The 26,852-nt window shown below is 39.8% G+C and overlaps 2 protein-coding genes across 2 annotated transcripts; both read right to left on the reverse strand.

Annotated features, from left to right (window-relative positions):
* Positions 1–676: 676 nt before the first annotated feature.
* On the reverse strand, positions 677–10,354 carry LOC121942574 (uncharacterized). Its single transcript, XM_042485822.2, has 2 exons — positions 3,511–10,354; positions 677–3,264 (listed from the first exon to the last, which is right to left on the reverse strand). The coding sequence occupies exons 1-2, from the start codon at positions 3,665–3,667 to the stop codon at positions 1,943–1,945; spliced, it is 1,479 nt and encodes a 492-aa protein (XP_042341756.2). The 5' UTR covers positions 3,668–10,354; the 3' UTR covers positions 677–1,942.
* A 7,276-nt stretch (positions 10,355–17,630) lies between these two features.
* Positions 17,631–26,603, reverse strand: mogs (mannosyl-oligosaccharide glucosidase). Its single transcript, XM_042485522.2, has 5 exons — positions 26,453–26,603; positions 23,976–24,339; positions 22,529–22,752; positions 22,165–22,358; positions 17,631–20,934 (listed from the first exon to the last, which is right to left on the reverse strand). Exons 2-5 carry the CDS (start codon positions 24,322–24,324, stop codon positions 19,164–19,166), a joined length of 2,538 nt encoding a protein of 845 aa, XP_042341456.2. The 5' UTR covers positions 24,325–24,339; positions 26,453–26,603; the 3' UTR covers positions 17,631–19,163.
* Between the last annotated feature and the right edge of the window lie 249 nt (positions 26,604–26,852).

Raw genomic sequence — 26,852 nt, forward strand, 5'->3', positions numbered from 1 at the left:
CACAATTCTCTGAGAGAAGAAAAAAGCCATGATAATAGACCATAATCGCGTTCAGCAATTGAGTGGAAATTAATATCCTTTTATTGCAAAAATGGATGAGTGAATGAACAAAGGAATGAATGAACCGAGAGCATCAGATCATCTCATTGACATGGCAAGAAAATGTCCTGTTTAACAAGTTTCCTGTAGAGATTACCACAGTGCCCATGGTGTTCATCTCTACATTTAGCGCATGAGAAAAGTGATCTTTGAAGTTGAGGGGATTCAGATTCACAGCACTGAGTAATAGGGTATTCACTTTAATGTGCTGGAGTCAAAAGCCTTGTGAGTCACAGGGCAGAACTGCGATGTCTGTTAGGGCTACAGTGTGGTGCCACAGGTGGACTGTTACAATGTATATTTTGGGAAGAGATAAACTCATCTGAATGCTCCGATGGGGGGTATGAAACAGATTGAGCAGAGTGGGAAAATTCTAAACCATGCACAAGAAACTTGCTGCTTCCAGAAAATGTTTATTTTGTTCATAAACTTTTCATAAAAATAACAACATCAATATTAATTTAAAGTATTGTAGAAACTGTGTATGTACAAAATCTTTACTTGAACAGTTAATATAACTTAAGGCGAGTTAAATTACTTTTTTTGCAGTACCCTGTTGGTGACAATTTCACCAAACTTTCATCTTTTTTTTTTTTTTTTTTTGCTAAAGTGTACATTTCAGCATACAGTATCTCCAGCAAAAAAGATACTAGGAGTCAAAACCCTTTGTTAAGTCCAAGGTAAAGTCCACAGAAACTCGCAGCAATGTGTGCTACCTGATTACTCAAAAGCAATGTTTATATGATTTGCTAGTCATTTCTAGCTTGATTAAACATCTGTACATACTGTAAAATTATTTTTGACGAAAAGCTGTACCACAACTAGAGTACATACTGGTCCCTTTTAAATCTAGATCAATGAAATAACTCTTATCATACCAACAATGGGATGAAGTGCGAAAATGTTTTCTGATATCAAATTGTAACATTTAAAATATTGTGTTACTAAACAATAGCCCTCGAAAAAAAAACCAAGACATAATTAATGATTTAGAATACATTTCACCTTGATAAATGACGCTCAAATGTGATAAATGTAAAATATACAATTAGCTATAAAAATACAAAGAAGTACAGTAATACAAATATATTTATTTCCCATTTATGATATATCTTTCACAATTGTAATAATCCAAACAATTGTAACACAACACAAAGACCAATGACAAAAACACTGACAGCCAAATGATAAGAAGTTAAACAAACACTAAATTGGATAAAAGATGGACAGCTTTATGGTCAAAGCCATAAATATGTTAGCCTACATTCATGTCAATAACCCTCACTGTGGAGTGAGGGAGTACCTTGACAGTGGTTGATATTACGCTCAAAGGAAAAAAAAACTTAAAAAAAAAAACCAAAACACTGACATAAACATGCATTTTAAGAAACATTGTCCAAACCATTGCTCTAAGAATGCTAAAAGCAGAAAATAAGAATCTTAAATGGAGATATTAATAATCTGTTAAGTGCAATCCATCCAGGCTCAGAGGCGATGGAGGTTTGGAGCTGTCCACATGAAGAGGTGCTGAACAGCAGTCATGCAATGCTGCAGCAGAGAGGTTTGACTCTACTGACAGTAACAGCAACAAGTCACTGTTGATCTGTTTACCACAACTTATGCATCTTTGCATTAAGTCAGCAGCATCAGCAGCAGGCATTAAGGCCGAAGCAGACCTCTCTCTCTCTCTCTCTCTCCTTTTCTGCTCCTCAAAAAACTGCAAAACCTCATATGCCAGGCACTGGCTTGCCATTCAAACCAACTCAGACATCAACTTGTAGCTAGCTGGCTTATCTTCCAAGACGGAAAGATCCTAATATGTGTGGACACACAGCCTTTGTCTTCAAATTCCCTCGGGTAGAGTGAAAGTCCATGCGCCGGTGCTCACCTGTGGCTTAATTTCCATTTTCTCCTTTTGTTTCAGGTGTACGCGTCCGTGCCGTTTCCTCTCGTCGCTCCGGGCGAACCGTTTGCCGCAGACGTCGCAGGAGAATGGCTTCTCCCCGGTGTGAGTCCTGGTGTGGGTGGTGAGGTGATCGCTACGGCTGAAACTGCGCAAACAGATGCGGCACTGGAAAGGTTTGTGGCCCGTGTGGATGCGGATGTGCCGGTTGAGCTCGTCCGAGCGAGAGAAGCGCCGGTCGCAGCTCTCCATGGGGCAGGTGAAGGGTTTCTCTTTGGCTGGGCCGTGAGAGGCGGCGGGGCTCTTCCGGGCCCTGGGGGGCTTCGTGGCGCGGGTGCTGTAACTTTGGGCGAAAGAATCTGGCAACAAGGAAGAGTACAGGATGGAGTCTATGGTGCTGGGCAAAGCCGGTGATGTGTATAAGGAATCACACTGATTAGATGACTGTGGGGGCTCGGGGAAGGGTTTCAGGTTAGAGGAGAGGCCCATCGGAGGTGGGGGGAGGTAATTATTGTACAGGGGGCTGGAGTAGCTCTGAGAGCAGGTGTCAGAGAAACACGGCTCCTGTTTAATACCTCCTTCCACTTTAAATTCCATCTCTGGGTTGGGACAAATTGGGGGAAATGTGTCTAAAAGTTCCTTAACATCCATTTGCTGATCAGGTGGGAAATCGCTCGACATCGGGAAGGTTTCAGTCTGGAAACTCGACTCTAAACAGCCAGATTTGTTAAATGTCCCCCACTCGTAGCAGCTGCTTTCAAACTCATTTTTAACCACGACAGGGAAAGAAGCGGCCTCTGACTTTGGTTCATCCTTCTTCTGGTTTGGAGCTCGTGGGAAGCTCAGCTGGGAAGTGGACGGGTCTTGGGCCTGGCTGCTGGTCTGATCGTCCGCATACCTCGGGCACGTCTGCTCCGGGGAGTACACAGGGGGAGTGGGTCCGGAGCAGGTGTAGGGCTGCCTCTTGACGTCTCCAAAATTGCCATTGTTGCTGTCCATTGGCGCAGGCGACGGATAAGTTCCTCGACTGTTGCCGTTGCTGTTTTGCACTTCTGAAAGTGGCAGTGTGGATATACCCACGATCTCAGTGATCATATTAAGGAGTGTTTCGGTGCTGCACGGCGCTCCCTGAGATGCCTCAACATAGAAACTGCCCGAGTAGGCGAGCGAGGAGGGGGTGTAGGTGTCTTTTGGGCACTCGCAGGGGTTAAAAGCAAATTCCGAGTTGGAAGCTTCGGTTTTGAGGGTTGCTGGGGTTCCTTCTGTTGAATTAGTGAGAGAGAAAACTTTGTCATCGCGAGTGTTTTATATTTAAAAATTAGTGTATTATAAACGAGGACGAAAAATCAGCGTTACATAAACATTCATGCGTATTTTGGCACAGGGATGCCTGGATAAAGATGCCTATACAACTGCACGGAGAGAGTTCTCTATTCCCTGGTCATATTCAACACATTTAAATTCTCATGCAGGTCCATTTTATCGACTGTGCAAAGATGCGAACTCACCGTGGCCAAACTGGGCAGGTACCCCCCGCTCTGCATCGACATACACCTCCTGGTTATCCTTCCGCACGCTGTTTTCCATTCCCAGGGAAGAACTGTTGCAATTCTCAAATTGAGGGTAAAAAGAATCTTTCGCATTCAAATCCATATTGTTCAACATACTGATGCTCTTAGAAGTCCGTCTCTCCCAGGGAAAAGGGTAAAAAGGGGAAAATGTAGAACAAATTATGCAGATGACTTTTCTCTTAAACCCCTCTTTTTGATGGTTTTCAACAAATGATCCAAAGTGGTCTGTGTCAAAAGGTGTAAAAAGCAATTAAAGGTATTCCTTTTCGTCTCTGAGCTCCTCGGTAGGTATTTGCTTGCTGTGGATTTCACATCAGCGACTTCCCCTCTCTCTCCTTATATACACTTTGGCAGCTCCCTCGGCCCTCCTCCCCATTCATCAGCTCCAGTGAGAGGATTCCCCGCTGCGTGTAAACTTCATGCCCATACATGGACAGAGGATGTGACGGAGTCCCCCCGCCACCCCTCCTCTAATCCTCCCTCCTCCCATACTGGAGAGATGGAGTCTGACGTTGCAACAAGTGGCGATCAGTGTTGGGTGGTAAAAACGTTGTAATGATGGCATTTCTCTTCACATTAATGATTTATAATGTAAATTAAGAGAATTTTAACGTAAGGACAGTCTCGTTTCTCTTGGTGTCACCCTCCACCTCCCAAAGCATCTCCCTGAGGGTAAAGTGTCTCAAACGACGTTGGCACCTCCACCATCCACAGATTTAGTTGGGACCATAGTTGACCATAGTTGTTGACACCAACAAGACACATACATCTCAGCATTTGGAGGTATTTCAGCTAGTGTAACAGGAAAGTAATATGATGAGTAATTTGACAGATGTACTCTCAGGGAGTCTCAGGGAATCTAAAATGCTTACAATGTTGAAATAAGAATCACAAATGTAATATTTTAAGTCTTAATTTGGAAACTAATAGACAGTCTTATCATATTAACATATTTCAGGATATAGCTACAATAGGCTACATACTATATATAATGGCATAGGCTTCTGAATTAGGATACACATTGTAGGTCAAAGACACTTTTTTGGAAACCATTTTACAAAACAGCCAAATATTTTCTCCAAGTTTGTGCCACAAGATGTTTAATCACAATAAGCTGGAATCATTTAAAATAATTTATCATAATAAATATGAAAACAAAGTGATAGTCATTATATCACAAGTTTTACAGAGATATTGAACTATAGTTGTTTCATTAAATTAAACTGTATGACCTAAAAGGAATATTAAAGGGGAGCACTGATTAAATTAATAACTCCATTATGTTATTTCCATGACTTAGGAAAGTTAAATCAATGTTTGTGAACATGAGCTGCTCTCTCTCCCAAAGCCGGAAACCAGAGAAGTCTCAAACTTTTGACGTCATAGTCAGAGTAAGCCTGGAGCTGCTCCATAGATAATGAATAGGAGTCTGATTTTGCGGACCAACATAATTTTTGTTATTTATTTTATACTCTAATGGTCTTTATTCTGTTGTAGGTTTTTTTTCAGAACTGAAACACTAAATGTACCCATATACTCAGTACATTCCCCTGGGTGTGCTCTCAGTGTCATCTGCAACATTTTTCCTAATTCATGGTCTATGGAGCATCTTCAGGGTTTATACCCTATGGCATCACAAATTTGACTTTAAGCTCCATAGCCTTCGAATTTGGAAGATAGTTGTTCTTGCTCACTATTTTTGGGGGGACTATCTTAGAATTAACATGTATTAATTTTGAAAACGGACGTAGTTCCCATTTAAAGGAACGCATTAATAATCACTAAAACAATACAGTATCAGTGTTGGGAAGGTTACCTTTGAAATCTTAATAGGTTACAGATTACTAGTTACCCTGTTAAAATGTAATAAGTAATGTAACTGCTTTCATTACGTCATCAAAGCAATTTAATTTACAGTGTTTAATTTATTACATTTGTTTAGTTTATTACATTTTTTGATGACTAACAAATGCTTCAAAGTGAGAAATAAAGCAAAAAAGTCCAAAAGTAGGCTGTGACAAAAAAACAGCAAAAAGATGCAAAGCAACAGAATGATTGTTATATTCTACATAAAAGCTCTTTACTTACAAAAATATATTTGGATGTAATCCGTTCTTAATCACCAACATTTTGATTACTTACTGTAATTTAATTACATATTTTTGTCTCAACAACTTTAACGCATTTATTTTATAATTGAATAACATGTAACTACACTCCCCAATACCGTAAGGTAAGTACTAGAGATCAAAATGCAGAAATGTTAAGAAATATATGTGCGAGGTCAGTATGAAATCAGCGACTTTGTTCACTGCTGGCATCCAAAGTCCATTTCAGGTTCAAAATCAACAAACTGAAGCAACATATGACGCATAACTGAAGAACTGTAATTACAGGAGAAAAGGAGATTTATGTTTTGCCTGTCAGGTAAGACTACCTGCTCTTTGCAAATGACAGCCAGCATTTTTGATCTGTGCGACTCAAGGACATGTGACAGCTAAGTGAAGCTAATGTAAATGTTCCAAATGTAATCAAGTCAGACAAAAGAGTAGAGAGGCAGCACACTAAAGAACGATTAATTAAACGATTTAAGGCAAACCTCCGATCATCTGAGTTGATAATAAGATACGCTTCTAAGTCTGCGTCTGCCAGGTTGTTTTCGAGGTAAATACTGGGTAATTAATAAGTTTACTTTAAAGAGAAATACAAGAACAACCTGCAGTCCAGTTTAACTAATTTCTCCCCTGACACCTCCCTCTCTATCTGTCTCATATCTGGGCCAGACTGCCTGGCCTACATGTTTTTTCTCGCAGTTCAACTGAACAACTCTTCCTGGCAGTCCACCGCTTTGATTTACTTTCACAAATTCTCTCTCTCTTGTGGTCGCTGGAAACTGTGGTCGCTTACACCATGAGGGCGAATAACTGCAAAGCCCAGTCTAAACGAACCCTTGGCCTTTAAAAGCATTGAAGGGAGTCGATAACACCCCTGAGGTGTTCAGTGGTTGAACCCAACTGTTCACATGACATTTCAACCCCCAAAGCATTTTTTTTTCTGTTTCGCATCTGTTGCCGGGTGCACTCCGTGGTCACACTTCCTATTACAAAAAGTCGATACTCTTTCATAGGACATTGCAGTCTGCTGCAGACCTCTGGCACTGGCTGGAGGTTCAGGACCACGGATAGCGACGCTGCAGCAGCATTCAGCCGAGTAATCACACATAAACCAGCAGCACACACACAATTTACTTTCTCTTTACACTCAGTGTTTCCTGTGGCTCTGCATTCATGTGAATGGCGTTCCCTGGCATAAAATCAATCCAATCAGACTAAATTTTAAGTTACATTTTATATATTTTTAGATACATTTTAGCATCTATGCCAATATCAATACAATGTGCTAAGGCAAGACACAATCATCACATATTTGGGATGTTTTTTTTCTTTTTTTTTGTGATTCCAAGATGTTTTATTCCCTTGATATAAACATCGAAGCCACACAGAGCTCCAAAAAATCGGTATTTTATTTGAGTATTTATATTTTTTGCTACTTTATACAGCATTATTATGTCCAGAATATAGGATTTGTAAGAAAGATAATAACATTATAAGTGTGTTTTCTTTAGTTTATAGTAACCTGAAAATAAGAATCATTGTGTTTTCATGATCTTAGAATGAGCCATTTATATCAACTTAGGGAGCGGTTCCTTGTGCAAGGAGTCTGCTATGTTTCTACAATAAAAGGGACAAACCAATAATGGCTTTAGATGGGGCCATTTGCATCCCTCACTATTAGCTGCATCTGAAAAAGACTGCTTTATTTTTTTTTTTTAATTATTCTTTTAGATATAATGGCGTTATTGTGTGTTTTATTTGTTAAATTACGTGGCCTGTTTGTTTTTTCTAGTGAGAAAGACATCAGTAGATAAATCAGCTACAACATGAAACTACCTTTTTCCGTGTTTTTGCTGGTTTAAATCACCAGTGCCATGTTGTGAAGAGGGAGAGACCTCTGTGGATAATATGGCTCACAGAAAAAGACCTCGTTAACAATAAACACTGAGGGGATCCTACCGGGGGGTTCACACTTGGCTCATCGGAGTAGTTTCAGCTGGTTACAATCAACAGTCCTCATTGCCACTAATCCTACACACTGCTCCTTTAAATCCACAACATTTCTGAGGGTAATATTTTACCACTTACTTCACTACATACATATTTTTGGGTAAATAGTTACTTTCTTGATTGAGATTTTATACACAAAAATATGTTCAGTTTGTAAAATATGCTACAGTCTATATAAGGCCATTGGAATCAGCTCTGTCTTGACCAACTACAATCTTAAAGCACTGTATGAAATATCATAATCTTATAATATAACATAGAGTAGCCCTTTAGCAGTTTTACTTAAGATACTTTAAGTACATTTTGTTGCTAATACATGTGTATTTTTTTCTCAAATAGTATTTTGAATGCAGGGCTTTTACTTGGGTTTTTGTGTGGTGTTGCCACTTTAATTTGAGTAAATGATCTGTATGCTGAACCCACCATCAAGGGGTCACAAGGTCTTGGGTGGGGGTAAGACATTTTCAAAGGCATATGTGTTTAAATACAAGGCCTTTTAGCCTATACTGACAGTGATAAGGGGTCAAAAGTGCACATGGCCGTACACAAGTGAGAATGTATGCAGTAGATGGTAAAGATAAATGGACCAAAGCAATAGAAAATCACTACCGGCACACCAATACAGACAGCATTTTACCAATAACCACTGATTTTTAAAAAAAAATGTATTGAAAGGGCTCCTGTGAGCTCAGAGCCCATTTAAATGGCACCTGAGTGAGCTCTGTTATGGACAAGATCAGCTGAAGATAAGAAAGCTTGTCAGCTATATGGAATAATATATTGTGTCTACTGCAGCACAAATGCAAAGAGACTATTAGACATAATACACAGCCTGCTTATACTTGATGTCTCAAATTTAATGTTATCCTCTTCAATACTTAGCAGTGGAAAATGTATCAAAGGAGCTCTGAGTCGCTGCCCTGTCATCTTTTTAAGGTAGTGTATGATAATAGCATATAAGCTCTTTCATTGCAGCAGTGACATTCTCCTGAACAAATCGTTTTCACCTCAGATGTGCACTCTAATTCTAGGCCCAGAGATGTTTAGCTTTGAGGAACTGCCTCCAAGTAATCCAGAGTCTATTAAAACCAATCTGATCACACAGAGTTCAGATCACGGGATGCTGTTATGATAACTGCAGTGTGGCTAACCTCTCTCCTCCATAAAATGCCACAGCACAGGGACTAAGTAATGGATTTATGTAATGTTAGCACTTACTGACATTATAGCGCAGGGGTAACTCCATATCTGCGAAAGTTAAATGAAAGCCTTTGTTTTATTCCTTTGCATCTGTGAGACAAAATGCTCCTGTTTCTTAGGGAACGGTGTGAAAGGTAGAGAGAGAATGTGGAGCAACACAAAGTTGCTTCCACGTTTTAACAAGCATATTGACTTCAAAAGAGGTTCAAAGTACTGGCTAAGGAAAGAAGATGAAACATTGCTTTAATGAAAGGATATTTTGGCACTTCTACTGAACGGATAATTTCAGTAAAGCACAAGTTGAATGTTTTAATATAGTCCTGACCTAAAATAGCCTTAACTTCTAAACTTTTATGACTTTATAATTTAGCTCATGCATCAATTTATCTGTCTACACAAGGCGACTAATAATTTACAGTATATACAATTATATACATGAATATACATCTTAATGCATTTTAAAACAAGACCAAGAGTCTACAGCAGACATATTCAACTTACGGCTTGCAGGCCAAGTGACCGCCAACCATTTTCTAATTCAAAATGAAAATAAATGGATTTTTTTTTTTGTATTTTGAATGTAAATAAGGTGCCAGAGTGGCTAAAAGGCCACTTGAGACTGGCTCCAAAACCATGTCAATCCTCATCTTGAAGGGGGCTTGAATTTGTAGTAAATTTCATGGCAATCAATCCTACAGTTGTTGAGATATTTCATTCAAAAACCACAAATATCAACCAAGAGGACTAGAGGCGCTAGAGGAAAAGTCAGAGGATCATCAAAGTCATTGGGATCCATCAGCTGGGGATCATGAATGTTGGTACAGCAGTTTGTGTCTATCTATCCCGTAAATGTAGAGATATACACAGGATATGTGAAAACTTTGACCTGCTGGTGGTGCTAAAGGGAAAGTCAAAGGATCAATAACACAGTGTGCTTCATCCTCTGGGTACGATGAATAAAATTTCACTGCTGTCTATTCAATAGTTGTTGAAATATTCCAGTTATGGCTGAGGTGGTGTAGCAACAGTCTGACATTTCATTCCTTGAGCTATTTCTGTAGCATGGCTAAAAATGCTCATGTACAGCAAAAACACAGCACATTTTACATAAAATAATCCTGTGTTTTTCAAGGAGCTGTGCTTTAAATCATCAGTGCCTCTGACAATGACAGACTCGGACTCTATTTAAACCATCAAACAGAACACATTTCCGTCTCTGTTGATTAAATAGCTGATTACATTACTCTAGCTTCATTGATTGTGTGTGTATGCGATGCCTGATATTACTTTCATAACTGAAGTGAAAGCTTTGAGCCCCAGGGAAAGATAAATACTTTTCTTTCTACTGCATATGTAACCCCCTGGCCATGTTATTTTCAGGTTCACTCCTGGACAGGGTGTGGGAGTTTTGCTTGCAGGTGGGTGCCTGATAGAGTTGAAGAGGCAGTGAGGAGTGACTGCCCTCTGAGATCACCGCCTGCAAGATGAAGCATAAGGTGGACAGTAATGTCTGTTCTATTTTTTTTTTTATTTTGACTATGATTCCTCAACGATCATTAGTGTTGTAATAAAAAAAACAGCTGCTGTACTGATAACACTTATATAATCTAAACCAACAATATAGAAAAACTCAGCTGTCTCTGGCTGTATTGAGCTTTTCTGACGTATAACCAAAAACAACATATCAAAATAAAAGCACATGACAGGGATCCCTCCTCGGTGCTCTTCCTGAGGTTCCTTCCATATTTCCCCCACTAATGTTTAATTGGGGAGTTTTTCCTTATCTACTGCGGGTGGCTGACATGATTGCACAAGGGTTCATAGGGAAAAGTTAGCCTTTCATTAACCCTTTGAAACCCGGTCTGCTGCTTTCAGACACCTTTCACATGCATTTAAACCAGGCATGTCAAACTGGTCCACAGGGGGGCCGGTGTGGCTGCAGGTTTTTGTGCCAACCAACCAAGAGCACACAGTTTGACCAATCAACTGTCTGAAGACGGAGATCAGTTGATTAAATGAGTCAAGTCTGGTGTGCTGCTACTTGGTTGGAAACAAAACCTGCAGCCACACCGGCCCCCCTGTGGACCGGTTTGACATGCCTGATTTAAACCTTTGAAACCTGAGCAAATTTGAGTGATTTTATTTAAACATGGCTAAAAAAGTAGTGAGAAACTTCGCAAAAAATGTGCCACAAATTGCAAGAAATTAGGAAAAGGTGACAAGGCATGGCCTGAAAATTAGTTTAAAAAAAGATAGAGGGAAAATATTAGACATTCATATTAATAAAAACAAATTAGGGAAAAATGCCCACACAACTGTATTCATATGATTAGAAATATAGTTTTCTAGACATTTTCCCTATTTTTTTTGATAAACTACTATAACTGTTATCAAATATTTTATCTATATATCTATTAATTTTTTTGTTTGTTTTTGTTGTTGTTTTCATTACAGGTTGTTTTTTATTGTTGATAATTTCCTTTCTCTTAACTTGTATCTTCTTCCTATGTTTTAGCCAGTATGCTCAGGTTTCCAAGGGTTAATGTTATTTACGTTTTGATGACCCAGACTGTAAAGTCCTCTGAGGCATTGCCTTTTACAGGTGCTACTTTCTGCTCCAGACAGAGCTGATACACATCTCAGGACGAAATATGCGCACTGTGGCATGATGTTGATTTTTCAAAATTGTGCAGCAGTCAAGCTATTGACAAAAACTAAAGGAACATCAATGTATCATACTACATCTAATTTGGGTTCTCTTCATGCTAGATTTTAGACTTTTAACTCTGCGCATGAGACGATGACCAGCCTGTCACTCAGTTGTATTGCCGTCAAATTCACAGTTATCATTTGTTAATCTTACTGTTATTATTTTTCTGGAAAGTACATCGTAGTTCTGGTGTGAGCTGAATCAGATAAATGGAGGACTTTCACCAGTTATTGAAAATCACTAGCCAGTTCCTGTTCATCTATTGATTTGCAAAGGGAATTCTAAATTTGGTGTACAATACACCTGCACTGTTTTCTATTTTGTCAGACTTTTAAAACCCAGACTAACTTTTGTCTCAGGACCGTAAAAATTGAAGTGTTATGATTCTCATGTCCACATTACTCCTCGATAGCATAAAAAAAACATTTTGTATACTGATAATTCTTCAAAATTAGATATATCTCACTTGATGTACAGTAGCTCCTCAAAGTCTCAATGCCTTGGCAGTTTGTCAACCAACTATCTGCCCACACTGTTTGAGAGTAAATAATAGAAGAACCTTATCCATACCAGGAAATCCACTGAGATGCAGAGGCTGCCATTTGCTGTTTGAAATAACAAAGCACTTCAAACCTACCATGATCTGGAGAGGTTATACAGGAAATACTGCACTGAATCTACAAGACAAAAAACAGAGAATTTAAAAAAATAAGGTAGGCTACAGCTTTGCCTGCATCCATGTGGTAATGAAATGCATATGGATCATAGTACACACATTTAAATTCAGCCTCAAGTGCTGTGTTGTACTTTTGACTAATGCCTTTTTAAGTTTGTGGATGCAAAGCAGATTTTTTTTGAGCAATCCTTAGAAAGCCAGGGTTGCACAAGAGCCGGAGAAATCCATCTGCCTCCCCCAAATCACATTCTGACATGTCTCACAGTCAAATCTCCCCCCTAGGCGCTAGATGAGGGAACATCTTCAATCTAAACCTGGATACAATAGGGCCTGTAAGACACCGCAAAAATGGATTGGGAGTGCTAAAACCACAGAAACCTCTGCCGGAAACACGACTTTCTATAAATACAAGATACTCGCCTCAGCTGCCAAGTTCGTTATTTTCTCTCCCTCTCTCTCTCTGTCTCTCTCTCTCTGTCATGTTGGGCTCTGCATAGTTATATATACTCCATCATCATTCAAACGCCGGGCAATTGAAAGAAAAATAGCACAAATAAGAAAAATAAAAGCAGCGGAAGCGTGGTTCTTCTTTTGAAGGAACATCTCTCTCCTGCTCTTCCTCTGAGAGTGGGAGTGGGTTAGGGAAGCCCGGTACCAGGCCCCGATGCTGCTGCTGCTGTTGGTGTGGCAGGTTTCCCGTGCGATCCAAAAATACTTTCGCACTCGCCCACTTTGGTCCCCAGCCGCCTGTACTCTTTGGTTCTACAACAGGGATGGGTGAGAATCATACTCAGCTCTCCAATCGTGATTGCGGAATGCCCCAGTGTTTCTTTAACCATGCCCCCAGACTCCTCCACACACATTGCACTCGCATGGCTCCCACCTTGCCCTCTTCTCTGCTAGATCCAAGCTTGCAGCACTCTGACAGTCAAATTCTTGGGCCCGATCCAGCTACTGTACCTGCTGTTACCTAACTGCTTGGAGAAATCCGTGAAATAGGACAGTGAATTTTCATGTTTTTCAAATGTCTGATTTTGAACTAAAGAAAGCCTTCACTTCCAGATAACTGATACTGAAACTGTATATAAAGTGTAAAGATGCAAATATAGGTTATATGCTTTACCAGATGCAACAACAATCTTCTTGGACTGACACTCAATAGCATCCACTACACAAAATCATTATCACAGAGCATTGGACTAATTGCATGTACTTTTGACCAACAGAAGTTAACGTCTACATATTCTCGTCTCTGACTCATCTGCACCCACACTGATTTCTATTTGTTGCTCTTTCCCCCCTGTCCACTGACACCACAACTAAAAGATATAAATGTTAAAAATCTGAAAGCATCGTCTCCATCACTGCTTCATTGATGCAGGAACACTCATTAAGGGGACATGCAATGCAAACAGATTCAAACAAATAGCTAACAGCAGACATGTGAGGAAACAGATGAAGAATGTTAAGAGCTTGCAGCTAACAAAAGTAACTATGGAAACGGCCAGCTCTACATTGCACTAGCTTCCACAGCTCTCTCCAGAAATAAAAACTGTTGGGCTAAGAGCGAATCAGGTAAAGACAAAAGATCCCGGGTGAACCTATTTATAGTGGTCCTTACATAACATACATAGACCTATGTTGGCTGAGGCAAGTTTGGTGCTCTACAGCAAGCTTCTAGGGGGCAAAGGCAGGGTACAGAGAGCTGGAGATGCTGGGTCCTGGAGGGGATTTTACAGAAAGACATAAACAGCAATTAGGCCAGTGTGGATGCTGATGGGGACTGAATTAATAGAGGAAGGACGGCTTGCTGTTTCTTGATGTCAAGGAGAACAAACGCTGTTACACTGTCCTGGGAGGGCAGCGATGTCAAAGCTGAAGTTCTGCAAACAACACTAACACGCAGTGAGCTTAATGAAAATTGACACATTAAACAGTTTATAGGCATGAGTCTTAAAGGATGCAAAAAGACAGAAAAATGGATAAATGCATATGTCATAAAGAGTAGAAGTTCACGTCCAGTATGCCTCAAGGTGTTGTTTATTTGCATGGGAGGCACAAAAAGTTGTGTCAGAGAAGTACACACACACACACACACACACACACACACACACACACACATATTATACTGTGGCCTCAGGACAAAACATCTGACATCTCTGGTGAGATGATAAGAGCATATATGCCCACATACGCACAGAAAACCTGTGCGAGATCTCATGTAACGCAGCAGCAGTGATGATAGAAATACAGCCTGCCACCATATCTTAAATCCAAATTGAGCCATTAGCATAATTATCCACTTATACTGCTTTAATTCTAAGTAGCTCTCCATTGTAAGTAAAATGATAGCTAAGCTGTATTCAAAAAGCCTCTTTTCCACTCACAAATGCCTTATTAATTAGCTCCCTCTAGCATAAGTTCCCAGTAATTACATTCAATACAGCAGTCAGTACTACAAGGGGGGTATTTCCAACAACTATTAGGCAACTTTATAATTACTCTGCAGATGTATAATGATTTCCATCATAAAAATATTCTATTTCAACACCCAGGAGCGGCCATTTGGACTCTGCATTCTCTCCATTTCACTGCACTCGCCACCAGCCAATTCATTGGTAGTAGGCAATCACAAAAATATTCACTATATAGAAGCTCTGATAAGGTTGGGATGATATGCAAATGAATACTCCCTGACTCATCTGTTTATTATGCAGTCACATTAGTTAGCTCTGATGCTGTTTGGCTATTATCCCATCTCACTGTGAAAAAAGGGTCTTGGGTGAGGGGGATGGATTGCGCAGTGAGTGCTTTAGTCACACAGATTGTCCGCACTCTTCAAAGAAATAAATGCATTTTCGACTGTGCTTGCATTGAGGGGATGTGGAATCCATTTCCTCTGACAGAAACAGCGAACAGCAGAGGATATGGCTCATCTTTGTCGAAATCCCTTGATACCATGCTTTGTGTTAGCAGGTCAAAGGGTCAAATGATGAGCTTGTGTCTCCCACGACTGAGCCCGAAGGCAATCATTGCACATTGATACATCATGTGCTAGTTTTTTTGAGATCTAAACTCATGATTCAGTCAACAGAACGGTTCACAATGTTGAAAAAACATGCTAAAAGATGGATTTGAAACCTTTTCCAATATGCACACAGGCACAGTGTATATTTGCGGTGCTATAAATCTACAGTATCTATAGTAAATCATGAACAGAAAAACTGAGGGGCATACTGTAGCCTCTTATAATTGTGGTGAAGCTACCGATCTGTGGCTTCACAGCCTATCTGCTGTTCTGCTAACTGATAGAGGCACTATTTTTAGCCGTGCAACCCTAATGCACCATGCTAAGCCTTCAACTACACAACTGCACATCTAGCCCATTCAAAGGATTCATAAAAGTGTAGAGGTTGGAACCCAGTGGTCATGCACACAGACTGAGAGCCTGTATCAGTGCTCCCTACATTTTATATTTGGTGTCAAAGTATTAATAAGAACATTGCCACTCTATGCCCCGGTGTGTGAATGTATGCCAGCACATGTCAAGGAGTGAAAAAGAATTTGCCATTTTATGTACTCTCCATGGCTTTTGATTTTAGCTAATTAGGCATCAAGCCCTCACAGCAACTGTGCTCCATGGAAACCATGTAAAAAAGCAGCTTGACGTCAGCTAGAGGCCTTCGAATGTGCCATCTGACAAAGAGAAAAGGACAGGGCTGCTGTACTTAAGGTCACAGCGTGCTTTGACTGACACAGAAGAGCTGTCATCTGTGCTGAACATATGAGGAGTTATTGACTGCAAGTTGCATAAAAAGATACTGCAGTTTCAGTAGTTTACATAACATGCAAAACAAGGGGGAGTTTGTGTTATTAGCTGGAACTGGAGCCAGGTAAAAATGTTGGTTACTTAGTGATACTGCAAGCAAATCAATCAAATCCCTCCTGATAAACACTGGGTATGAGGAGAAAACACACACTGTACTGTCAAATATCCATTAAAAATTACAACTCTTAGATCTTCAGCTTATTCATATTTTTGGGATAATATGCACCCGTGACATTTTGGGACTATTAGGAAATTTTGAAAACTGCAGGACAAAGGAGCCGGTGTGAGATTCCATCTACTGACAGTAAGAGCAACTTCATTATTCCAAGATTATACTCAATTAAACATAAAATGTGTACACATTCACAAGCTAGGCATGCTTGTATTTGCATGTATTTACTGTATATGCTTTTTTTTTTTTTTTGCAAATTCTGCACAAAAATGTGCATTTTTTTTGTAAATGTTTCTATTATATAATTGAGTTCTTGAGTGTTGACTAACTAACTTAACTTACTTATAAGTTATATGTTTATTATATGTTAATGTATGCACCAAAACCAAAGCAAATTCCTTTCAGATGTGTGTACTCCAATGTAGAGCAACAAGATGTGATAATAAATAGCATTTTCCTGCAGTGATGGAAGGACTGAGATGCTTCACTTAGGTAAAAGTAGTAATACTGCAATGTAAAAATACCATTACAAGTAAAAGACCTGCATACTTAAGTATAAGTACTTAAGTATTAGCATCAAAATATACTTAAAGTAACAAAAGCAAAAGTACTCATATGCAGAATGGGCCATTTCAGATTAATGTTTATTGTGTTATTGGATTATAATTACTGATGCATTACTGTGTGCAAGCTATAATGTGTAGTGTAAATTACAATTAGACATCATAGTTAATTAGTGGCTATATATTTTGAACTAATAATATGAATATGCAAAGTAACTCCTTCTGTAAAATCTATGTAATAAAGTAAAAAAACTACAATATTTTCCTCTGAGATGTAGAGGAGTTAAAGTATACAGTAGCAAAACAAGGACATGCTTACCACAAGTAACTTAAGATTGTACATGAGTAAATGTACTTACACTCCACTACTGTTTACACATTTTTAAATTGTTTGCTTTTAAATTGTCATTTTTCTTAGTGAGTCAGTTGTAAACATTGAATTTAAAATTAAGTGAGATGCAGTTCTATTCACAGCTGTTATGCATGAAGTTAATTAGGGACAAGGATTCATCAATTGTGCTTGCAAAGAAAGATTACTGAGTCGAGTAATATTTTCATCCACAGCAGCTCATGAGTAGTTATAGAATAATCACAAGTTACAGGCACTCAGTATAAAGGAGTGTCAGGGTCTGAGCCGCAACAGCTGAGCTTAAATTATAAAGCAAGAACAGAAAAAGGTCTTTTCTTCGTATATTGCACTGCTAGCAGAGATTGTAGCTATATGGTTAGATTAAAATAACATGTAACGATAACAACATTAAAAATGTACAGCAGGACAAAAAAATTATTTAAACCATTTATTGTTTTTAACAAAACAAAACCAATTTCACAGTCACTGTTGTATTCCCTGCCAGTCAAATCACAGGCTGTGTATACAAAATATGGCTGCTGTCAGATGCAGGCATTTTAGAAATGTTGAGCAAGACTGTATAGATTTTTAAAGACTGTGATCAAACAATTAAATACGAAATCGGGCAATCGTTAAGACAGAGAACGGAGGACAAATGATTAGAAAAATGGCACAATAACAAATAATGGCCACATTTGCTATGTAAGTGAATGAAAAAGTTGCTCATTTATGCACCTGTTTTCGCAGACAGAAACAAATCTGTAAAAAGTTGATCATATATCACACATATAGTGTGTAAGCATGAACCCTCCCTCAGAGACGTGGACCAGCAGTTTCCTATGTATTTAATACTATAAAACCATATCTTGTGTCTTGAATTCCCATATCAAAACATTGCAATGTGAAGCTGTGTGTCTGAGATTGTGAGGGATACAAGTTTGCTAAGTGTTTCCTGACTGCATCTTGAGAATATAACTGAAGCAATAAACAGTGCTTGGCTCCACATACAGCAAAGTTGGGTAGCTGCACTTACGCTTGTTTGAAATTACCTGTGTGACACCTGCTATTTTAATTAAAGGTTAAATGTGGAAATGTGATCATAAATACCTCCTTTTCAGATGGATCTGTTAATTACAGTTTGTCAAGTTTAATCAACCAGACAAGACCTATTAATATAAAAGTACAAGTGTGTAGGATTTAGAGGGATATATTGGCAGAAATGGAATATAATAAGTATATTTTCTTGTATAATCACCTGAAAATAAGAAGTGTTGCATTTTTGTTACTTGAGAATGAGCTGTTTATATCCACTTAGGTAGTGGGTTCTTGTTTATGGACGTGGCCATGTTGCACCGCCATGTTTTTACATTAGGCCAGAACAGATAAACTAAACACTAGCTCTACACGGCTTTTACAGCGCAGTAAGTAGCCCATCTGCAATAAGCAGCACCAGAATAACACTGACTTGTAACTTGAAATTGCATCATTCAGTGTTTGTAGCAGTGTAAATCACTGGGTCTGTTTGTCATGGTGAAAAAGCAGTCTTTGCGGATAATGTGGCTTCTGGTGAAAACCTCCTGATCGTCTCGATCCAAGTTATTGAAGAAAAAAGGTGAAAACACATTAACATGTGTTGGGCGAGCCACCTGTCTCCAAGATGCCAAATGACGTCACAGATGAACTCATTTGTAACACTTAACTGCTTTATTTAGTTATTTTTGCACTTACAATCACCTGGTCCTTTTTCTTTTGGAGAGGAGACCTCTGTGGATAATCCTGGTAAAGACTTCCTGAACCAAGAGAGGTTTCAGCTGGGTGCAATCTGCATTTCTTAGCTAAATGCCACTAAAACCCCTTAAAACATACACACTTCACTTTTAACACCTGATTGTGTTGTTGTTTCAATCGCATCCAGATAGATGAAGGCAAATATCTTGTCTCTAAAATGTGAGATGAAACCTACAGTATCAGTACTGTTCAGCCATCATTAACACTGTCAGCGCTGACCAGCCGGTGAAGGGGTGGCTTCCTTGGCCCCTGCCAGTGCTGTCGTTGTACTGTTCCCAGATATAACCTGTTTCAACATACTGTCTATAAACATTATTGATGATGTTAGTCCTGAGTTCTTCATAAAGAGCAGCTGCCTTCTCTTGGTATGGCCCTTCTATGTTGCCATAGTGGTGCAGGGCTCTGACTGCCAAGTAGTTGATATTAATCCATATCGGTCCCCTCCAGTAGGGGGCGTCGTGTTCTGTGTTCCTCTTCATATACATTGGATCGGCCTTAGAGATTGAACGCAGGCCGTAGGGCGTCCACAGCTTATTGGAGTCTCTCATGTCGCGAAAGATATGTTCTAGTTTGGGCGAATCCGGCGTAAGAATGTGCAGTAAGAAGGGGAACAAGCTGACATATCCCAAAGCATTAACATACTGCAACTTGGGGGCCCGGCGCACTGAGCGCACAAGGCGAGCCACGGGGAACTGATGACGTGGTTGTCCAGGAGGCACGTACACCTTCTCCTGCTGCAGCGACACAGCCTGGGTGTGGTTGCCGAAGTCACTGAAAGCACGAAGTTGATCCGACCAGTGGAGCTCATTCAGCAGGTTGTTGTCGCTGAGCACCTGATGGGATAGTTCATAGTCCTGATGGGGCTCGCGGAGAAGCCGTGCGATACTCGCCATGATGCCTGAGGACAAGGCCATCCAGCAGTGTAAATCCACATGGCGTTCATCTGCTGATGGGTGCGAGGCCCGAGGGTAGTCATCCAGCCCTGAAGTCAAGGTCTTGGGGTTGAGGAAAAGATTAGTGTCCTTGTCACGTCCACGCCAGCGGTAAGAGTTCGGCAGGGGCCCTGTTTGTGTGGTGTTGTACCATTCAAACCAGGTTTTCAGTTTGGGGAAGAGCCGTCGGAGGAAAGGCAAGGTCGGTTGAGATGCCGCATTCTCTGAATTTGATGTGAGCTGTTCGATAAGTTCCTGAAGAGCTAAGAAGAGGGTAGGTGGGTTGGCATTCTCGTTACGCTGAACTACAAACTCGGCTGGGACTTTACTGCGAGCCTCGTCTCCCAGGATCTGCTCCCGGGGGATCCAGCCCTCCACATTCATCAGGTCTATCCAATGAGCAATAGCCTCCCTTGTCACCTGGGGATCCCACTTGCTCAACAGCAACTGGTGAAAGCCCTCATCCCAAAGGAATCCTCTGGGGAAGAAAGAGCGCGATGGGACGGCAGTGAATAAAGCGCCTTCAGGGTACAGGAGCGGGTATTCATTGTAGACCGACTGCACCACTGACTGGCCATAGAAGTAGCCCATTCCTCCCAACATGTTGCTGAGCGCCGCCTTGCCAAACTTAATTTGTGCCTGACTAAAACCTTTGCCCTCAAGCCCAAAAGTCCTCTCAAACTTTGAGTCGAACTCAGCTTTCCTCTTTTCCAGCTCCTGAGTCATGATAGAGCCCACCAGCTGGTTTGGACGGCTGTGGAAGCTCCCGGACTCGAACAGGACTTCGATCTGGAATGGCATCTGGACGGTCACCTGGTGAACCACAAAGTCGCTCTCTTTGCGTGTGTCGGCGGGTTTCTGTTGATTTTGGTGGTGGGGTGGCTTGTAGGTGTCAACAGCGATGTAATGCCTCTTCTCACCTGAAGGTGAGCTGTAGACAAACCTGCGGTTCAGACTTTGCTTCACAATGTCAGTCAGCTTCTCCAAGCCAGGAGAGACGGTCTGTAGATAGTTGTAGCTGAAAAGACAAGAAACTATTAACTTTACTGTGTTGTCAAAATGTGAAATCAAAGCAATTACACAAAGTAGTTAACAGTCATTCGCTGACACACAAGCGATCTAATCTTCACCTAGCTACATTTGTGAAGCCTTAGCACACCGTGTCATAAACTGAGTGTCCTGAGAGTCTCATATTATACTGGTGAGTCAGAGATTAAGTTCACAGTGAAGTCAAACAATAAGCTCCCACTTAGACTTTATTATCCCATCTTCCTACAATAAATTATAATTCAAACAAATCTTATCACCTCTATCAGTGCATACTATACCTTTTTATTTTGCTATGCTGGTTTCCTCTGGCCTTCATGAAAGTGTGAAGTATTGGTGCTTCCTGTGGGTGTTGCTAGCAGAGAGTCCTGATCCACTCAGTACAAAAAAAATACTGAGACGACAGTTCTTTCTGAAGGTGGACAAACACCTTCTCTAATTAAACGACAGCTGTGCCGTTTCAGCAAAAAAGGCACGGAAAAGGGTTGGCTTTTCTTAGGCTTTTTCAAGTGTTCTGTATATCCTGCTATAATGTACATCAGGAAACTTTTTGAATTAGAAAAATCTAATTCCTCCAGTGTGTTTTTGGTTTAACATATTGGTGAAACAAAGGCTGCAAATCCAGCTTTTGCTGCCATCTAGCGGTTGGATTTTCTTTTACCACAGCAGTGATGAAGGGTCACACTACAGTACAAAATGACATTTATACTGGGTATCATCAAAATACCACAAAACTGATGCTGGGTGTCAGAGTGGTCCAGCAGATTTCCAGATTTCAGGGTCATTCAAACGTGTTTTTCTTCTTTATAAGATTTGGTAACACTTTAAATCTCCACACACACATTCTTTTTATGCATTGATCTATTCATCAAATGGAGATTTAACTGCCACTGTTCAGTGCTGCTTTATGACAATGTCTTCTCATACCTGTATGGAGATGCATCTATGTATGACTTTTCCTACCCCCACTAATTGATAATCTAACTATTTAGGTAGGCACAGTCAGACAACATTGTGTTCTGTTCATTAAAAAATATATTTGGTTAACTGTTGGAAGAAATTTCTTTATGCAAATTTTCTGTGGTGTATTTTTAACCCTGATAAAACTGAGCTTTGTTAGTTTTCCTACAGTATGTTCTCTCTAGCTTGCTTGTCCATGGTCGCTCTCTTTTGAAACTCAATCGTGTATTCATGCTCTTACCTTGCATATTTAGCACTGGACAGTTCCCCAGTAACTGGCTTCCTGAAGGTGATCTTAAAGTTTCCAAGCTCCTCTGAGAATCCGGTGATGGAGGCGAGGCGGTTTCTATCTTCAACATGAGCCTCCAGTGAGCCCTGGGTGTCTGCTGCAGCGTAAAACATCAGGGAGACGACTGGCGCTTGAGGGGCGGAGCTCTGGTAGGTAAAGGCAAGAAAAGTCTACAATTATCAAAACTTACAACAGCAATCATTAGCCATAAGCAAAATATGTAGTTTTTTGGTCAATTTTGAACAAATGGTTAAATATATTTGGGTCACGTGAGGGAACATGTGCTTTTAAGGTGGAATAAACAGTCAGTACTCACATGCTGTTTAGCAGTGATCCTCCAGGTCCAGTCTCCTCCATGATCCCCTCCCATCCTCTTGACAAACTCCGTGGTTAATGTGAAATCATTGTCTCGGATTTCCTGCACGCCAAAGGTGATCCCATCATGCATTATCCAGCCATAGCTTTGCAAACGATCCCCTTGCTCGCAAGTGTGCCTCAGGTTGACATCTATGTCGGAAAACTGACGCATCCACATCATGCCTGGAGTGACATAACATTCATAGTGAATACATTTTGTTGCACAGCACAAAGGATACATGAATATATCATTTGGAAAATAAAAACTAGTCAACAGTTTCACATAAAAGGTAAGTCCCAAAACTCACTGGCTACATGCATCACATCACCCGCCAACTGGGTTTTGAGAACAGCAGTGCTTAATTAACTGTTGTTACTCAATATTGGAAAATGTAGTGCACTTTGTGCTGTCAACTAATAAACAATATTGGTTGTCCAAATTGGCTGACAGGGTAAACAGTCCTAGGAACTGTGGCCAAAATTTACTTGAATTTGACAAGTGCCTGGGCTTGTTTCCCACCATTTCCCTGATCGAGTGCAATTAAACATTGAGGATTTGATTAAGGCTGTGAGGCAAATATTTTGTGAAAGTAAACAATTAAATATTAAAGATTAAATCCACCAAAAAACAAACTGCAGTAGTCCAGTGGCTTGGGACATGGTTTTAGTCTATGCATGTACACTTTTTGTAGTTAATTTATCAGCATTATGCCATTTTGATACATTTTAAGATGTTGTTTGGGATTTTGGTCAATCAGTGATAGCCTTAACATCCAGGTTTTCCCTTAAATTTCTTCTCAAGTAGCTTATAAACTGTAAAAATCATCTTATTTCACACTGTGACAGTATTGTTTCTATTTTGTATCACCTTATTCCAATTTCAGGCTATAGGATTCGTACACTGAGAGAAATATTCAAAGCCAGGACACTGTATTTTTTATGGCTGCATCCTTCCATAACATGAAAACAGCCTGGATTTATTGTGCTTTATTGCATATACATTCCCTGAAAATTCTGCCTCATATATTTATTATCTTCAGAAACTTTAGGATCTGCGCTAGAATTAAAATAAAAAAAAAAAGAAGTGTATTGCACAGAATCTGTGGGATTTAAGAGGTTAAAAATATATACTTTTTAATTGTTTACTCTTTCAAACACAGTGTCGATCTAAGTGAACAATGGTCCTAAACTTGCTTTGTCATCACAGCTAACAAAGCAAAAATATGGATACATTACGTCACACATTGTATATCAAGATAGTGAGGTCTGCTTGATGTGAAATGAGATTCAAAAATTGAATCTGATCTGTACAAAAAGTTATGAAAATGTTACTTCAGTTTGGATTTTCTCTTTCCACTATGAATTTACTCGGTAACTTCAGCTTGACTCTGAATGTGTCAGCCTACCTGTCACAATCGACCTGGGACTCCTGGTTTTCATGCCAAAGTAGACCTGAGGCCTGTATGAGCCCCAGAACCTCTCAGCGGAAACCTTGGCACTGCTGCTGTTGGCATCCAGGACAGGAGGTGACGCATGCAAGGTCACCACCCGTTTAGCCAGGCTGGACCGCATGTAGAGGGCATAAAAGAACCAGATCAGGCTGAATATGCAAAGGCCAATGGAGATGTTGATGAAGACTTTGCCGATGTCAACTTTCTTTTTCTTCTCCTTGCGGTGAAATGCAGGGGGCTTCTCGTCTTTCCTCGGAAGGGGAGCAGCTTCACCAGTCACCACCCTCTTCCTCTGCCTGCCCATCCTGCCCTGCTGAAGCTGGAGACGCGGGGAGGAGAGAGGACGATGTTTTGATTTAATGGTCTTATTCTGTGTGTAGCAATGTCAAGGGAAACTGACACGGTGCTTTCTTATCCACTTATGAACCAACCGTTTCATGAATGTGCACTGCAGGTACCCAAGATATCCCAGATGTGCGCAGTAACCTCTGCAGAATTCAGTACAGGTGCTAAATCTCTCCTGAACCACAAACAGCTCTCAAATTTGATTCTTTCATTAACCTTTTAAATTCAAAACGTTTAAAACCGATGGGTTTCTTTTTTTATTAAATATAATATTGGTCAGTTGATTACTCAGTTGAAATGTACATTTAGTTTATTAGGTATACCTCACTAAATCTACTTCTACTACAACAGACCTGGAATAAATTATATTAAAATCATATTTATAATTGCTTTTGGTTTAAATTATTTAGAGAAGCATTGGTTTATCTTTGTTGTAAACTTTTCTCATATTTAGCCTTCATATAAACACATTAGACTATCAGGTTGCCTGGATCTCAGAAACATCAGTACACAAAATTCTAGCTATTGTACAAGCAAGGAGGGCGCAGTCTAATTGAATAGTCCTGTTATAAATTCTGCCATCATTAGGGTTATAATCCTTAGAGGTGTTGATTCAACTTAACGGTCATTTTGGAGCCTGCAGTTTGAGTAGTGCTATTTGAGTGTATTGTAATTTACTCAGAGAACACTTTAATATTGAGTCTACCATCACTGATACGATTTGGGTGGAAAAAATATAAGAAACACTTCCCAGTATAACACAATGAAACGGAGGAAAGAATTTACTGCAGCACTGTTGCAATAGGTAGGAGGCAGTAGTGGAAAAAGCACTCAATACTACAGTATAAAAATAATCTGTGATGAGTAACAATATATGTGATATTACCAGATGATAATTATTGATAGATTATGTGTACATTACTTTAATACTGCAGCTGTTAAAGGTGGGACTAATTTTAACAACTTCAAACACTGCTGTGTAGCTTAGTCCTCATCAATACATCAAAATTTATGATCAAGTTTATTTTATATTTTGTATTTCATCATCCATAGCGTGTATTTTAGCTGATTGTTTTTTATTTATTTATTTGTTTGTAGTTACCCCTGTTTTTCTTGTTTTTGTGGCTCATTTGTAGCATATTAACTTACTTTTTGGTTTTTCTTTGTAATAATTTCATCTTGTGTTCATGTTTATATTGTTTGTTTTGGAGTGGCATATTGCAATTTTCGATTTCGACAACATAAGACATATTCTTCGTCTTATGTTGTCTATCTGTAACTTATGTTGTTGCCTGCCTTAACCAGGACACTCTTTAAGAGAGATTTTTGTTAATGCAAGAGGTTTTTCTGGTTAAATAAATGTTATATGAATTAATAAATCTACCAAGTAACTAGCAACTTGTGTATTCAAATAAATGTAGTGGGGTAAATATGTACAATATTTGCAAATATAAAGTACCATGTAATGGAAATACTCAAGTGAAGTACAAGTACCTCAAAACTGTACAGTTAGATATAATGAACCATTGAATGTTAGTTTTGGCTAACTCAACGTTATGTACGTAAACCCAAAAAGGAGTGTAGTTCTGTATCAACCAAAGTAGCAAAATTTACTATATTTGCTATAGTATACAAGGGATTACCATAATTATTAAACCACAGATAGACAGAAATCGTCCTTATACTTATCATTCCTGTTGTAAATCGTGTAGGAGCTTCCTGAAACATTAAGTTAACGTTATCCGGCTAAAAGAGCGCTGTAGCTAGGTAAACCCTGCGTGGTGTATGATGGCAAAACGTGTATTATTACTGCACCAGACAATATGTAATTAAACTCAGCTTTAATGCAAAGTGTCTTTAATTTAAGTAGCAATCACCGACACCTGTTTTAGCAGAGCACATTCAGCATGAAACTCGCCTGTACGCCGCGGCAGGATGCACGCCACTCGCTAGTAATGCTAACGTTAGTTTTAGCGAAACCAACCGGCTGACGCAACATAAAGTGGCTTTAAATAACCAGCAGATAATTAAATACGGGGCTAAACTGCAGTTCTAGCTTAATGTTCATTGAGCAAATAGTTACCAACCTGTCAAAAAATACCACGGTCTCAGCTGCTCATTATCTGTCGCTAGCTTTACTAGCCACTTCCTGGTTCGTTTCCACTGACGTGTACTCAGCTCCTTGCGTGTGACGTCATCAAGTAGTTTGGCGCGTGCCGATGTGGCCGGTGCCGCGCCAAAAAGTGATCGTCTGCGGGAGCGCGCGCAGCCCGTTAACGCTATATCGCCCAGTATTCACGTCTTCAGCCGCTCTCACATGAGATCAAACAGTCGTAGTATTTAAATACATACAAATACAACTTTATGTCCGGGGTAAGAGTATGTGTATGTCTTTGTGGAACTTTAATGTTTCTTGAAACCCAATTTTCACGTGTTTGAGATTAATAGTTTGATCAGGCGTGACATTCATTAATTGGAAAGTAGACT

The sequence above is a fragment of the Plectropomus leopardus genome, chromosome 3, assembly GCF_026936395.1.
Source record: "Plectropomus leopardus strain MGB_pleo_1.0 chromosome 3, ASM2693639v1, whole genome shotgun sequence".
Lineage (NCBI taxonomy): Eukaryota > Metazoa > Chordata > Actinopteri > Perciformes > Serranidae > Plectropomus > Plectropomus leopardus.

Coding starts and splice junctions, on each gene's coding strand:
- LOC121942574 (XM_042485822.2), bottom strand. CDS start 3,667: ATGTTGAACAATATGGATTTGAATGCGAAAGATTCTTTTTACCCTCAA. Junction 3,265..3,510: donor ACCTGCCCAGTTTGGCCACG/GTGAGTTCGCAT, acceptor CTAATTCAACAG/AAGGAACCCCAGCAACCCTC.
- mogs (XM_042485522.2), bottom strand. CDS start 24,324: ATGGGCAGGCAGAGGAAGAGGGTGGTGACTGGTGAAGCTGCTCCCCTT. Junction 22,753..23,975: donor TCCCAGGTCGATTGTGACAG/GTAGGCTGACAC, acceptor ATGTCACTCCAG/GCATGATGTGGATGCGTCAG. Junction 20,935..22,164: donor TCCAGTGCTAAATATGCAAG/GTAAGAGCATGA, acceptor TTGTCTTTTCAG/CTACAACTATCTACAGACCG.